Source organism: Lagopus muta, chromosome 22 (assembly GCF_023343835.1).
Source record: "Lagopus muta isolate bLagMut1 chromosome 22, bLagMut1 primary, whole genome shotgun sequence".
NCBI lineage: Eukaryota > Metazoa > Chordata > Aves > Galliformes > Phasianidae > Lagopus > Lagopus muta.
The window spans coordinates 4,187,249-4,202,438 of record NC_064454.1 but is presented as its reverse complement, the minus strand read 5'-3'; the positions used below and the strand labels follow the sequence as shown (position 1 = coordinate 4,202,438).

The 15,190-nt window shown below is 59.7% G+C and overlaps 2 protein-coding genes across 2 annotated transcripts; one reads left to right on the top strand and one right to left on the bottom strand.

The window, feature by feature from the left end:
* Nucleotides 1–4,014: 4,014 nt before the first annotated feature.
* On the top strand, nucleotides 4,015–8,325 carry RNF26 (ring finger protein 26). The gene has a single exon (XM_048968511.1). It carries the CDS (start codon nucleotides 5,142–5,144, stop codon nucleotides 6,549–6,551), a length of 1,410 nt encoding a protein of 469 aa, XP_048824468.1. The 5' UTR covers nucleotides 4,015–5,141; the 3' UTR covers nucleotides 6,552–8,325.
* A 3,826-nt stretch (nucleotides 8,326–12,151) lies between these two features.
* Nucleotides 12,152–14,526, bottom strand: C1QTNF5 (C1q and TNF related 5). Its single transcript, XM_048968456.1, has 3 exons — nucleotides 14,422–14,526; nucleotides 13,529–13,761; nucleotides 12,152–13,087 (listed from the first exon to the last, which is right to left on the bottom strand). The coding sequence occupies exons 2-3, from the start codon at nucleotides 13,740–13,742 to the stop codon at nucleotides 12,570–12,572; spliced, it is 732 nt and encodes a 243-aa protein (XP_048824413.1). The 5' UTR covers nucleotides 13,743–13,761; nucleotides 14,422–14,526; the 3' UTR covers nucleotides 12,152–12,569.
* Between the last annotated feature and the right edge of the window lie 664 nt (nucleotides 14,527–15,190).

Genomic DNA, 15,190 nt, shown 5'->3' with positions numbered 1-15,190 from the left:
CCCCCATCTGCACCCAAATCTCTCTGACCCGTATCCTGCTGCAGACAGTGCCCTCCACCAGCTCTGCACCTCTGCTCTTTGCTCCTGCAGTGCAGGTCCTGGGGGACTGCACACCTCTGCCCACCCCACTCAGGCTCCCCCCAGCCTCTCTCCATGCCATCAGTCCCCCCAGCATCCCCATTCTCACCCCCCAACCCCAGCAATGCCATCTGCTCTTTCCATGCCCCCCTCCTGCCTTTGGCTGCGTGCCGAAGCAGCCACCCCCCAAAAACCCTTCCCCAGCCAAATGGACTCGATGATTCATCGGAAATGATTAAATTCTTTCCCGGCGAGATTAGTTACTTAAAATGGCAGTGCTGGGCAATGATAAGGCTCCTGGACCGGCGCTGCTGTGTGGAGGGACGGCCCTCCAGGAACAAGTGCATGGAGCAGAGCCTCACTCGCTCCCCTATGGGTGCATGGTGGAGATGCTCACATAGCCACGGGCTGTGCAGGGCTGGGGGTCCCTGGATGCTTGGGGGTCCCCAATGCTGCATCACAGCCCCATGCTCTGCTCGTTTTGTACGAAGCAGCATGAATGAACCCTAGCAGTGCCACCCGGTGAGGGCAGAGAAAGAACCCAACGCTGCAAGCAAACAAGTGGGAGAGCCTGGCTGCTACGCTGCTCTGCATTCTGTTCCACTGCGAGCTTTTATTCGCCGTTAAAAATAAAGCAAAACAAAAATTCCCAGCCCTTGGGAAAGGACGATGCCACTCCCATGAGAAAACAGCCTGGCTGCGGGTGCCAGCCTACAGCAGCTTCCATGTGCCTTCTGCTTTTCGGGGCGCTTTGCTTTGAAGAGAACTTTTCCCTATGGTTTTGTTGTTTCCCAACCAACCTCATGGTTCTGGGGAAAATGGGTTTGGGAGCCGGGTGAGGCGTAAAATCACCTGGCACCCAATGGGTGCAGGCTCAGCAGGGAGCACAGCAGGCGGGCTGCCTTCAGCTGCTTTATCTCACGCCTTCTTATTTATTTGCTTGCTTAATGGATTTGGCTTCAGCCCCCACTCTCTGCTATGCAAACAAACAGCATGCGCCGTGTGTCCCGCACACACAGGCAGAGTGGGGAGGTCAGTGGCATGGATCCCTGCTCTGCTCGAGGTGTGGGGCAGCCCCACAGGCAGCGTGCCCGCAGCAGGGCTGTCTCACTCAGCATCCCCAGCTGCAGGCGGGTTGTTGTTGCATCTGCTCCTCCTGCACCTGGCTCTGCGCTGCTGTTGCGGAGCGGTAGCTGCAGGAAGGGCCATGCGTGGAGCTGAGCGTTCGCCCTGATGATGATGGGTGATGAAGGCTGATGATGGGTGCTGGGTGATGCAGTGCTGCTGGCACGGCTTCCTGCGCTCGGAGTGGATGAAAGGAGGATGGAAGGCGGCTGCCATATCCGCCCAGGCCTGCGCCGCTTCACACAACACCGTTGGGGTGAAAGGGGCCCCTCCTGAGGGAAGGGCTGGGAGTGGGGCCAGCACTCAGCCATAGGAGGCTCACTGCCTCCGGGGAGAAACCCCTGGGGCTGCGTTTCAGCTGTAGGGCTCATGGATGGGCTGAATTGTGAGGTTGTGATCCTGAGTGGAGGGTGAGGGATGAGCATCAGCTGTGCCAGGAGCACACAGACAACCTGCACCACCACCAGAGCCCTATGCGATGTCCCATGGCTCAGCAGAAAGCTCCCCTGCTCTGCTGGGCTCTCAGTGCTCCTTTATGCCTCTGCTCTCCCTTCTACAGGGGTTACCAACCATGGCTACGGGGCTTTGTTTAGCAGGGGCTGGGAGCAGGCGGAGGGAGGAAGGAAGATGACATCTGGATTTGTGCACCTGGGGACGGAAGGCAGCTTTGCAGATGCCGAGTAGTGGCAAAGCCCCAAAAAAGGAGCTGAAATGGCAAAGGGGAAACCCTGCCCCACTCTTGCCCCGGTGACGGTGGGGAAGGGCTTTGGGGCATGCAAACCTGCTCTGAGAACACGCAGCACAGACAGACAAGGACAGCTGGGGAATGAAGGGGAAACCTTACCCGGCTGGGGGCCACCACCAAGGCATGGGGGAAGGAGCCCTACATCCAGGGCTGGATGCTCACCCCATATCATGGATGCGGGCTCCCTGCAGCCCAGAGCAGGTGCAGCCCTGCATGCTGTGCAGACGGCCACGTACTGCCCTCTCACTTGCACACGCACAGCCAAACTGGGACGACCATCACGTTTGTGCCCAAGGATCCTCTCTCAGCCCTGAGCGTCCCACAGTTGCAAAGGGAAGGCTTTGGGGCTGGGGGAAGCCGGCAGAGCAGCGACAGCTATTTATAAACAGGCCTTTTCCTTCGGAAGATGCTGAGTTCATCTCCCCCCGGCTATTGCCGGATGGAAAAAGGCCCCATTGTCTTGGCGCCAGATGGGCCGGGGCCGGGCACCCGCCTGCACAATGGGGTGGATTATGGGGCTGGATGGCTGGGGGTCCCACGGTGCAGGGACGGGCAGGGACCCGGCCACGCTCCATCCTTGCCCCCTGCTCACACTGCAGCTCCCAGTGGAATGGGCACCCGAGGTCTCAGCTCTCCACGTCACCGGGCTTCCCCAGCTCGTGTCACTGAGTAGGAAGGAAAAGCCAAAAAATCACAGCGTCACCAGATTTGGGGGGGGGATTCAATGCTGTGCAGGGTTTGGGGCTGCTCAAAAGAGGGCAAGGGCAGCGAGCAGGGCTCTGTCCACATGCCACCCCCCTGCCTGCTCCCGCCATGCTGGGGACACGCCAGGCCACTTGCACCCATGGGAGCTGTGGGGCCAGGCAGGGATTTCTCCTCACAGGACTTTCCCATGCTTGAGGAGTTGCTTTTCCCAGGGCTGCCTGGCTGGGCTCCAACAGGACTGAGAGATCCCAGCTCCTTTTCCTACAGCTCTCGGGCTCCCCATCGCCACAGCCCATGGATGGTGGTTGCCTGCAGTGGGGATGCTGGGGGACACGGCTCCTTTCTACCCAGAGGTGGAGGCTGGAGGAAGAGCGAGGCACGCCGCTTTGGAGCAGAGCCCAACTGGAGATGGGGACGGGGACATTCCTGGAGTGGATGTGCTGAAATGAGCCTGACCTGGAGCACGGGGCTGTGCTGGGGCATTCAGCTGGGCACCTTGAGAGCAGCCTCAGCTGGGCTGTGTGCGTGTCACCGTGCTGTGCTAGCCAGCCTGCTCCTGTATGGGGTCAGCACCCTGGGGAAAGTTCCATGGGCCCAGCCAGAGCTGAGAGCCGGGGCAAGATGCCAGCAGGACCCACACCCCAGTACCACCCTTCCTGCCCCTAGGCAGCACTGGGAGGAGATGCTGGGGCTGGGGAAGCTGTGTCCTCCTGCAAGGCAGCGTAGGTGGGAGCCGTGGTGGCCCCCGGCGCCGTTTCCCCCCTCCTCAGCATCATTTCCCCCCTGTGCAGCTGCAGGCTGGGCTGCCAACCCTTTGTCTCTCTGTTTTTCCCATTCCTCTTCCACCCCCACAGCCGCACGCTGGGCCCCACAGTGTTATGCACCCCCCAGAGCCAGGACAATCAGAGAGCTCCTCCAGCACTGGGATGCTTCATCTCTTTGCTTTTAGCTCTAGAACAGCCCAGGCTGACTGCTGCTGCTTCCCGACACACTGCAGTGAGCTCAGAGCTAGGAAGACAGTGATGCAGCCTCACAGCAGGGCTGGGTGCCAGTACAGCCCCGGGCATGATGCACCCACACTCCAATTCTTACACCCCAAAGGTACAGCGCAGCCCTGACTCAATGAGTGGAATGAGGTCTGAGCAGCAGGAGCCTGCCCTGCTCCAGGCAGCTGCCATGCACAGCTGGCAAGGCGGTGGCATCATGCCCACACCTCCAGCAAGTGTGAGGACAGCTGGGGGGAGCCTGCCAAGGGGGTGGCAGGCTGCCAAGCACCCCACAGGTTTCAGTGATTACCCCCCCCCCCCCGGGTGTTTGCAGCCCCTTGTGCCCCTCTCAGGGTGCTTCTTCCTCCAGGTCTTTGCACATCCCTGCAGGAGAAAGGAGCAAGGAAGGAGAAGCTTTGCAGCTCTTGGCCCTTCTCTGTGCCCCCAGGCAGCAGGGAAGGGGACGCAGGTGCATGGGGTTCACAGGGCCCCTCCCCATAGCAAGGAGTGAGGAATGAATGAAGCACAGCACGCCTGGCTCTTCTGCTCTGCCCCCCCTCCACCCCCTTTTGGTTTTTTTTCTGCCTCCTGGTAAAGCAATAAGAAATCCAAACATTACCATAAATGCTCAAAGCATCTTGGCTCTGTCACGTGGACACCGGCACACACCCTACCAGGGGAGAACACACAGCCAAAACCCTGAAACCAGACAGGCAGGGAGGGAACGGACCTGAAAGCAGCCAGCAGGACAGACAGACTGACAGACACATGGCTTTGCTGTGCAGTGGAAGGGGGTTGCAGGTGGGGCACCCAGGCACCCTATTCTCAGGGGCTCCCCCCGTATCCATGCACTGCCCAGGGCCTTGGATGTCTTTCTCATGGGTCATCTGTTCCACTTGCTCTCCCCTTCCTTAAAAAGCCTTGGGTACGATGCTGGGTGTTCCTCTGCCTGGCGTCACCGTCCAGGCAGTGGGGCCAGGCTGTCTCCTGGGGATGCCCAGCCTGGAAGCTGGCAGGAACTACTCAGCAGGAAGCAGGACCTGCTGTGAGACCTACTCCCTAGCCAAACCTTGGGCTGGTCCTGGCCTTGGAATTATTCTGAGACCTGTGCAGGAAACCGCTTGATGTGGTGCGAGCAGCACTGCCCTGGCTGACCCTGTGCTGGAGCGTCACAACCTGCCGGAAACCTGCCGGCTGCCAGCGCTGAGGCCGGCACGACTCATCACACGCTTGACCCCGCAGCCTGCCCCGGGTGGGGACCGCTCGTAGGGCTAAACTCGGCGCCGCTGGCCCTTTAAATCCAACATAGCGCAAACAACCAATCAGAGGCGCCTCCCCCCCGCCGCGTCCTCCGAACCGCCCAATGGAAAGAGAGTCTCGTCGCATCCCCCTCCTCCGATTGGCCAGCGCCGCGTTCCCGCCCACGACAAGATGGCGGCGCCCATAGCGGGGGGGCCCCGCTCGGGCCTCGGCTGAGGGCTGCGGCCGGGCCCAGCCCCGCCATGGAGCTGGTGCTGCTGCTGCTGCGCGGCCTGCGCCTGGCGCTGGACCTGCTGCTCCTCCTGCTCGATCTCAACTTCTTCCTGGTGTCCTCGCTGGTGACCGCGCTGCTATGGCTCCTCACCACCGCCGCCAGCCTCCCCGGTGCTGCCACGGCCGGGATGTGGGCCTGCTGGAACGGGCTGCTGGGCGGGCTGTGCGGCCTGGCCGAGGCGGCCTGCGGGCTGGCGCTGGGGGCCGTGCAGGGGCTGGGCGGCCTGCTGAGGGGCTGCTGCTCAGCCCTGGAGGGCCTGAAGGTGCTGGGCCACCTGCTGACCCACCTGGGGCTGCGGGGCAGGGAGCTGCTGCAGCGCGGGCTCTGGAGCCTGCTGGGCTCGGGGCAGGCCTTGCTGAGGGAGGCAGGCGAGGGGCTGGCCATCGGGGTGAGCCTGCTGGCCTACCTGGTCAACAGCATGGTTAATTTGTGCCTGCTGGGCACGCAGAACTTCTTCACCCTGCTGCTGGCTCTCTGGGATTCGGTGGTCAGCCCAGTGCTGCGCGTTGCCGACCTGCTGGCCGCCTTCCTGGCACACGTCTCCAGCAGCGCCATTGCTGTCTCCATCCTGCTCTGGTCGCCCTGCCAGCTGGCCTTCGAGCTGCTGGTCTCCACCGCCGAGCTGCTCATTGGCATCTTCTTTGTCAACGTGTATGGGCTGGCTTTGCTCCTTGCCATCATTGTCGTCAGCGCTGTCATCTTCAACCCCGGGCTGCTCCTCACGCTTCTGGGCCACGTGCTGGGCTACTTTCACACGCTGCCTGCATATCCCCGCCTGCAGCAAGAGGTGTGGAGGCTTTACCAAATGGCCGTCCTGATGCTGGGCATGGCCATGACCTCACAGACCTGGCGCAGGTTGGTGGACTGGAGCTTGCAGGTGACCAACTGGAGCCGAGGGGGCAGAACGATGAACCAGGAGAGCGAGCGGCGAGGGGCAGCCCAGGCCCTGGGCAGGCTGATGCTGGCAGGGGACGACCATGCTGCAGCTCAGCAGGAGGAGCAGCCACATGCAGAGCAGGTCCCGCAGGCACATCCAGGGGCGAGTCGAAGCACTGCGTCTGGGCAGCGTCTGCAGGCATCCAGGGACGAGGCGAGCACCTCCTGGGGGAAAGCTCCAAGGAGAGAGCAGCTGAACGCAGCGACTGGGGATGGAGCGGGCGCTCCGGACGATGACCCCTGGATGCTTCTGAAAGAACAAGAGGAACGTAAGAAATGCGTCATCTGTCAAGATCAAACCAAGACAGTGCTGCTTCTGCCCTGCAGGCACCTGTGCCTGTGCCAGGACTGCACAGAAGTCCTCCTGCAGCAGGCTATCTACCAACGCAACTGCCCGCTGTGCCGCCAGATGATCCTCCAGACGCTCAACGTGTACCTGTGAACTGTGGGTGGTTTGGGTTGTTTTTCCAGGTGATTGAAGACAACCCTTGCCTCATGCTGGAACGCACGATGGCTCTTTCCTGGGCTGCCCCGAGTTGTTTCCAAAGAACTAAGGATGGTGCTGAAGGACCAAGAAGCTGTCAGAGGTGTCTTTCAGCCACGTTCAGTGCACAACTAGGCTGTAGATCCTGCTAGCAGGCATGGTAGCTGATCTGTGCAGCAGGCTGAAAGGTTGTTTCTTTGTTGTTGTTTCTGTTGTTGTATTTGACAACTTCTGTTTCAAGGCCTGTTGCCTTGAGCCTGTGATCTGAAACAAAGCACAGAGCTGATGACAGGATAAAAGCTGTGCCATCTTGGAAATTACTGGAACTGGTGCGAGGCAAAGGAGTGTTTTTCTACCAAGGCTTGGCCAAAAATCTACCTGGTGGACTGCATTTGCACTCTTTTTTCCTCCTGCCATTTAAGTGGGGCAGCTCCCAGGGAAGGGATTCGCCCGCCCCTTTTGCAGGCTCTAGCAAAGCACACTTGAGCTTTTTAGGCTTTTCTACCAAAGGGCTGAGCCCAGCTCTCAGCTGGAGGACAGCAGGGCATCTGAGGCTCCTTAACATCCCAGCCATTATGGCTTTGGAGTCTGAATTTTCCCTTGCCAGTAGGAGCCACGATGAGCACGATCTCCCTGCAGGACAGCTGACTGCAGAGCTCAGTGCCGCTGCTGCTTCCACACCTATGCAAGACCAGCAAGCACATCCTGTGTTACTTGCATGGAGGGGCTTGAAGGGAGTTTGATACCTGTTGCCTGGAGAACCTGAGCAGCCCTTAGGCTCCCTGAGGCTGGAGAGCATTTCCCACTTCCCAGGCTGAGCTGGCAGGAAGGGGCGGCTCTTTGGGAGTCAAGGGGACACCCCAATCCTCCTTGAAGCCCACTGAGACATTCCAGCTCCAGGCACAAGTGCAATGGACCTGCAGACTTGTGCACGGAGCAGTACCAGGACCACAGCTACGTTTGTTTAGGGCAGGGTTACACTTCTGTTTTGGCTGCGATGTGAAATACATTTTGTTTAATGTAAGTGTCCCCCGAAGTGTGACGAGGCCATCCATTCCTAGCTGGGGAGGGCTGAGGTGCCTCATCCCAGCACGATTCCAAGAAACTGCTGGGCTGCAAGAGAGCCACGCGCTAAAAAGCTTTCCCTTTTTCAGCTGCTTGTCTGGGGTCAGCCATGCATCAGAGCCAATTTTGGCTGGAGCCAGATTGGAAGGAGCCTTGACTCCTCGACTGCAAGCCAAGAGCCTGGGGGCGGCTGGCGTGGCTTTCTCCATTCTCCTGCTAACAAATAATTGATCAGTAATTTAAGCCAAAACGGAGGCAGCGGAGAGGCCAGGCCATGCTGGGAGACGACTGCCCTGCAAACTTGTGCTGTGTCGAGGTCTGGTGGTCTGAGAGCAGCTCTGCAGGGACTGCTGTGTGCTGGAGTCTCTTCATCCTCACCTCCAAGCCGTTTCTCCTGCAGCTCAGATGGACTCACCCCTGGTTGGGGCCAGCTGGTGATCTTGGGGTGCAATGTTTCCTATGTGGGTTTCAGGGGACGAAGGATATCTTCTCCAGACTGCAATTTCTCCCTACAAATCTTTTTTTTTATTATTATTATTGTAGCAGTCACTGTTTTAGGGGCCCGTTTGTTTTTTGCCTGTTTATAAAAAAAAAAAGAGAGAAAGCTTTGCCTTAAGTTTAACTCTTTGCACTACAAACAAGCAAATTAAAGTTTCCTCTACCAGAAGCTGCCTGCTGCCTCTTTCTTGGGGTGGGCTTCCCTTGGGATCTCCTCTCTGCTCACCCCTGGGCTCCATCACTGACACAGGATTGGATTCTGGGCTGGTGTCACTATGGGCTGCTCAGTGAGGAAGAGAGAAAGCAGTCTGCTTTGCAAAAGGTCTTGAGCTGCTCCTGGAAAGAAGCGTGTGCTTCTCTCTGCTGGACCAAAGCAATTTGTGTTTGGCTTCTCCAGAGCTGGAGCAGCCCAGAGCAGAAGGGCTGAGACTTTCCAGGCTGGCAGAACAAAGCCTGAGGATGCATAAGCTCTCATGTGTCCTTGGTGCCTCCACATCCTGCTGCCTGTGACAGAGGCTGTTGGCCAGCCCGGTATCCTTAGGGGTAGAGGCAGCACAGGGGCAACTTTGCCTCACAAAAAGGCCAGGACAGGCTGAAGTACTTGTGAGCAGATGCATTTGGCCCTGATCTGAGCTCTTGGCAGGCTACTGTGTGCTTTTAAGCACCCTTGGCTTCTCCAGAATCCATGCAAACTGTTTGGAAAATATCATTCAGGACCCCGATGGGCAGAGACCTCAGGAGTTTTGGCTCACCCTGCCCTGAACTCACCTGCCTTGGCAGCGCTATGGCAGCAAACAAACTAATTTTAACGAGGAAACTCTCATGTCCTGGCTGAAAAGTCGCACAGGGGGATTGCAGGCAGGCTGCAGGAGTGCAGCTCAGCCAGGCACAGCGCCAGCATGGGGCTGCCAAGCCCTGCAGGGGACCGGCTGCACCAGGAGAAACTGAGGCACAGCCTTCAGAGAGCTGAGGTGGGCTGGGGGATGGCAGGGATGATGCCCTGTGCAGCAGACATCCAAGCAGAGGATGCAGAGATGCATGCAGCCACCTCATCCCCCTGTGGTCAAGTGAGAACAGGATGTAAAGGACACAGCCTTCCCCCGGAAGCTGTCCTGCACGCACTTGGCTCACATGCAGCAAGCAATTACAAGAGGAAAATGCAACCATCCCCTGGCTGATGGCAGCCCGCAGTGTCCTGATACTTCTCCAACACCATGGAGCTGGTGTGGGGCTGCAGTGATGCTCACAGACCGGTCACAGGTCTGAGGTCCTGGCTGCATTCCCTTCTGCTAGGATGGGAGCAGTGTGATGCTGCTGGGTTACCCCCACTTAAAAGCACTGAGGTGGGGGGGATGTTGACAGCTTGCTGAACTGAAACCTGCCCCAGGCCTTGGGAAAATCCCTGGCATCCCTTTGTCTGCCCAGCTGCAGCATCCCAGCCCTAATGAGCTGCCATTGCCTTTGTGACAGCAGGGAGCTGGCATGACAGACACACACTGCAGAGCAGCTCAGCCCCCAGCCGATGAGGAGGGAGCAGGTGATGATCAGCAGCAGAACCATGGGGGGCCTTTGGGCTGCTCCCAGGCACCAGCTTTGCTCCCTCATTAGTGGCTCAGAGCATGCTGCACGGGGCTGTGCTCAGCTGGGCTGTGGGTATCATCATGAATAGAAACTCCCTGCTGCCTCCTCAGGGTTTCCATCTCATTGGGGTGCAGATGGAAACAGCACTTGAGCTTGGAGATGATCCCTGGTCCTGCTGGTCCCACTCTACTCACCATGACATGCAGATCCCTGAAGAAGCCAGTGTCCGCTCTCCTGAAGCCCCCAGCTGGGTCCTCCTTTGGTCTTGTCCCCTTCTTTCAGCTCCTCTGGTTTGTAGGAGCACACCCACCTTTGCTCCTCAGCCACCTGCTGCTGTGAGCTGTTGCCAGATATCGAGGTGGTTCCTATTCCCACAAGGACCAACGCACAGAGCCCACAGGACCCTCCTGTTTGTCCCCACGCTGCTGTATAGGCACTTTGGATACCCCAACAGGGGCCAATTTCCTAGCACAGCCAGGAGAGCTGATGCACAGTGCTGGTGTGGGCATTGCTGGTGTGCATGCACTGGATAGACCCCCTGGTTGCACACTGAGCCCTTTGCTTGCCCACCTCATCCTCCCCTGATTGAGGACAGCCCCCATCCCCTCCCTCAGGTTGAACTCCTTACCAGGTCAGCCAGGAATCACCAGAACAGCCATTTCCATACTCTGCTCCTACAGTTGAAGGTTTGGGCTCCCGGTGAAGACGATTGATCCACTTGGCATCTTCACCTCCTCTGCAGCTTCAGGGCACACACACAGCCAACACCTCTTGCATGCTGCACACGGCAACCCCAGACTCTTGCTGCAGCCCCAGTCCTGCTGGGTCCAAGCCTCCAGCTGAAGGCTGTGACCTTACTGTGGCCAAGAAGCAGTGTGCTGCTCCGGGAAGGGCTGCCAGCACTTCTCCTTTTTTATTTTTTGTTTCTAATTAAATAAACATTTCTGTTCCAGCTGCCACCTCTGTCAGCTGTACAACAAGACCTATCTGCTCACCCTCCTCTTATAGCAGCTTCACCCTCCTTCTGGCCAAAGGGGTGATGGTCCTTCCCCAACCTGGGTGCAGGTGGAATAGGGGCTGTGGCCACACCTTCCTCAGGGGCAGCTGCTGGAGCTCGTTAGGGGCTGCTAGGTATTGAGACAAACTAAAGCCTTTTGTGGCTCCTCTTAACCCTATCCCCTCCCTGTCCTCCTCCCTAGGCAGCTGTGGGCATCTCTATGTTGCTCGGGGGGGGGGGGGGGTGTCCCAGCAGTCCCCCACTGACCCCATACAAAGCACCCTGGCCAAAAAGAGCATCTCAAGGAGAGCAGAGCCCAGAGCTGCTGCACCAAGCGCTGCTCCCCGCATCATGACAGGGCCTGGAGGATGCTCCCAGCCCCCACGTACCTCCCCTGGCCTCATCCCAACAAAAGTCATTATCCTCCTCCCAGAATAGACAGTTCCGACCATCGATCTGCTCTGCCGCGTTGTTTATCCCTCAGCGGCTCTGCTTACAGAAAAAGCCATCTTCAACCCAAACAGCCGCTTCCGCTGCAACGCGACCCTGCGGCTGGGGCTGGGAGGGAGCTGCAGGGCTCCCGTGGGGAGCGAGCCCTCACGCCTGGCCCCCCATAGCTTCTGCAAGTCCCTGTGGGGCTATGTGTGGTCCCACAAGCACTGCTGTGCTCTGTGTGCCCAGCCGTGGTGCAGCGATGTTCCCTTGGCTCCGGGCCCCTGCGCGGTCCCAAGGTCTGCAGGGTTCGCTCCTTGCGCTGTGGGGTTGCTCGTCCCGCTGTCCCCGGCCTGATGGGCAGCACGGCTGCCGAGTGAAGGAGTTCGGCCCCCGGCCAAAAGCCCCCTCCCTGCTCGTCCCCTATCCCCGCAGGACCTATTTTGGGCAGGAATGAGGAAGCTCTTCGTTCCACAGCTAAAAATAGGGATCTTTCTCCCATGTGGATCACTGCTCTCACACTGTATCCCGGGATGGGAGAGGGCTGGCGAACTCCCGAAGTCCTGGACACGGTGGGAGGCAACAATTCCCCCTGCCCCGACCTCCGTGTCCCCAGCCAGGTCGGTGCTCCCAGCCTGTCCCATGGCACCTGGGAGGGGGGGGGGGGGGTCCCTGCGGGGACGCGACCCCCGGACACAACGCTGCGCACTGCAGGGAGCCGAGATCGGGGGTCTGGGCGGGGAGTCCCTCCCCAACCCCTCCCTCCCCTCGATGATTTAGGGGAAGGCTCACAAGGAGGGAGGAGGCAAAGGGATGCCGATGCTTCCATCTAGCGGCCTCCCGCTGGCTGTGCTGCCTGCTGGCGTCCAGTCCCCCGCGCTGCGAGCCGGCATCCTTCCGTGCAGCCCCCCGAGTGGTGCCAGCCTCCCCTCCGACCCCTAGAAAGGGCCGAAAAGCAGCAGGAGCAGAGACGAAGACCCTTTTATTGCGGGTGAAGGAGGAGAGGGGCGGCTGGAGGACAGGGGCAAGGACGGGGACACCGGTGACACGGGCTCACTGTGGGACATGGCAGGGGTTGGCAGGACGGGCCCCTCGCCGTGCCAGCGGCCAGGCAGCCCGCAGGGAGAAGCTGGCCGGGGGGGTGCTGCGTGCACAGGGACAACGTGGCCATCAGGTCACTGCAGCTCCCCGGCATGGGCATAGAGCCCCAAAGCTGGGTGCCCACAATCACGCTTAGCTCTGGCACAGAGCTTCATAAGGTGGCAGGGAGAGCGTGCCCCTGCCTGGCACAAGGCTATGAAGTCGCAGCAGAGCAAGGGGAGGATGCTGAGCATCTTGGCTTCCAGATGGCCAGATCCCATCCCCAAGGGATGCCCATGGGGTCCCCATCCCCAGCCTCACGCTCAGGCGAAGACGGCGGAGTTCTGCCAGTAGGAGTAGACGAGGAAGCCAGTGAAGGTGCTGTCTGTCTTCACGCTGGAGTAGAAGCCGATGTAGTCCCCGACTCCCACCTGCACCCACACCTCATCCTCAGGCTCCAGGCGAACCAGAGCCCCCCCAGAGAGGGAGGTGGGCTTGGGCCAGTTCCCGTAGTACTGGAAGAAGGAGGCGATGGAGTGTCCGTTCTTCATGATGTCAAACTGCAGGCTGGAGCGGTAGACAGTGGCATGGACTGCAAAGTAGTAGAGGCCGGGCACCTCGCAGGTGAACTTGCCAGTGTTGGGGTCGTAGTGGCCCTGCTCATTGATCAGGACCACGTCAAAGCGGATGGGCTGGTCGGCCAGTGGTGGGCTGCGGGACTCGGAACGCTTGGCGCTGAAGGCGGAGCGGGGGGCCACTGCACATTCACCCTGTGCCCCCTTCTCGCCATGCATGCCATCCATGCCGGGGCTGCCCATCTCCCCACGGGGTCCGGGAGCTCCTGGAGGGATCACAGAGGGGACAGTGTAACCTTGAAGCTGCTGTCCCCAGCGCAACCCCTGCCATCCGAGCTCCTCCACCTCAGCTGCCTAGATCCATCCCAGCAGGGTTCAGCATCCCATGGGTGCTGTCACTCTATCTGGGGGTGCAACATAACCCACAAGGGCAGGAGATCAACTCCCAGGAGCCAAGAAATGGGTGTTGTACCCACACTGGGGTTCCTGAAGCAGGAGGTGGAAGGAAGGGAGAAACTAAGTGGTGCTGGTGGCGGCAAGCAGCTGACTCTTGGAGAGTCACCCATGCAGAAGAAGGGTGGTGGCAGCACAAAAGGGGCACTTTTGTGGGATTTCCTCCCAGCTTGGCAATATAGGGCAATGCCAGCGTTCAGACATGAGCTCATTCCCATGGCAAGGATCCCCTACTGACATGATTCCTTACTTACCTGGTGGGCCCATCTCGCCCTTCTCTCCTGGCATCCCCATCGCCCCATCCCGGCCATCTCGTCCGTCTCTGCCTGGCAGACCCTGGCCCCCGTGCAAGCCTGGGGTGCCTGGGATGCCCGGCTGCCCTGAGCACTGCCTGGGGATCTTGTTGTCTTCAATCTGCATGGAGCTGCTGATGAGCCCGAGGAGGAAGAGAAGGAAGAGCTGCTTCATCTCGTCTGCCGTGCAGGGGCTGGGAATGGGCACAGGACACAGGTTACACTCCTGTGGGCACCATTCAGAAGGCTGGCACCCTGCAGCTGCCTTCAATTCTCTCCCAGTTGCCTTTTTGGCAGGCGCTTCCTGCACCTGCTGCAACATCCCCATTGCCCACCCAAACGGTGGTGATGCTGGTGCCAGAAACAGGCAGGGGACCAGGCAGGGGATGCAATAACAGTGCACACGTGCCGACACAGGGTTCTGGGTGCTGGATGGGCACTGCTGGCAGGAAGCCCACGGGTGACACCGTGCATGGGCTGTGGTTTTGGTAGACAGCAGTGCGTGGCGGGGCGGCAGCTCGGGAGCTGCAGCTGCATCGTGGCCCTGCCCTTGGCAGCATCCCCACGGCCGGCTCCCTGCTCTGAGCCACCCAGCTCCCTGCATACAGCCATCCGGGGCTGCAGCATCGCACGGGGACGTGCTGGGACCACCCCAGTGCTGGGACCTCCCAACAGCCCTCCCATCCCCGGCGCAGCCCCCATCCCTTTCCCCATGGCCTTGCCCTAATGAAGTTTCTCTCTCTCCTCTCCTGGACGTGACGGCTGCAGCAAAGAGGAAAAGGAGGAGAAATGTGGCTCTTTTCTGTCCCAGTGCCAGAGCTGGGACCCCATTGTGTCCATGCCTCCCCACTCACCGCAGTCCCCCTGCTCCTGTCCCCAAGCCCCGCTCTGCTCCGCTGGGATGGCTGCGGCTCTTCCTGACCGCTTTGCTCTGACGAAGGCCCGAGGAGAGGCTGCCTCTCCACCCCCCCCCCTCCTCCCCACGTCTCTCCTCCCAAACTCCAAAGGAAATCACGGGCCCCGGGAGCCAAAAACTACAAGACAAGGGGAAAAAGAAAAATAATCCCGCGGTGTCGGAAGCGCTGTAAGCAGGGGGAAGGGAGAGCCAGACAAACAGCCCAGCAGGGCGAGGGGAGGCGTGGGATGAGAATCATCAGCGCTGAAGGCATCTGGGCAGCAGCACAGCATGATGGAATGGGGAATATGAGAGAAAACAGAGGGAAAGCAGAGCGAGAGAGTTAGAGAAGGGAGCGGGAGTCCCAGAGGTGTGTGATGCCCTGGCTGGCGCTTTGTCCCTGGCAGAAGGGATAAGGCAAGAGGGACAGTGAGACACGCACAGTGTGGCAGTGCCAGTACTAGGAGCACCCGTGGGGGCTGCAGAGGGTGCAGGCGTGGTGCTGCATGGTTCAGGGATGCGGCAGACTGCAGGTGCAGGCAGCAGGCAGGGAGACTGCAGGCATGCGATGAAGCTGGGATGGTGCTGGGCTTTACAAGGCACTCCCAGGTCTCCTTGAATCTGTTCCAGCACTGAGTGCATCCAAGGGATGCTGCAGGGTGCAGTGGTGAGGGTGACACTGCTGGCTGAGCCTTCCTGGCCCACATACCCAAAAGCTGGGTGCTTGC

Coding starts and splice junctions, on each gene's coding strand:
- RNF26 (XM_048968511.1), top strand. CDS start 5,142: ATGGAGCTGGTGCTGCTGCTGCTGCGCGGCCTGCGCCTGGCGCTGGAC.
- C1QTNF5 (XM_048968456.1), bottom strand. CDS start 13,742: ATGAAGCAGCTCTTCCTTCTCTTCCTCCTCGGGCTCATCAGCAGCTCC. Junction 13,088..13,528: donor GGGCGAGATGGGCCCACCAG/GTAAGTAAGGAA, acceptor TGATCCCTCCAG/GAGCTCCCGGACCCCGTGGG.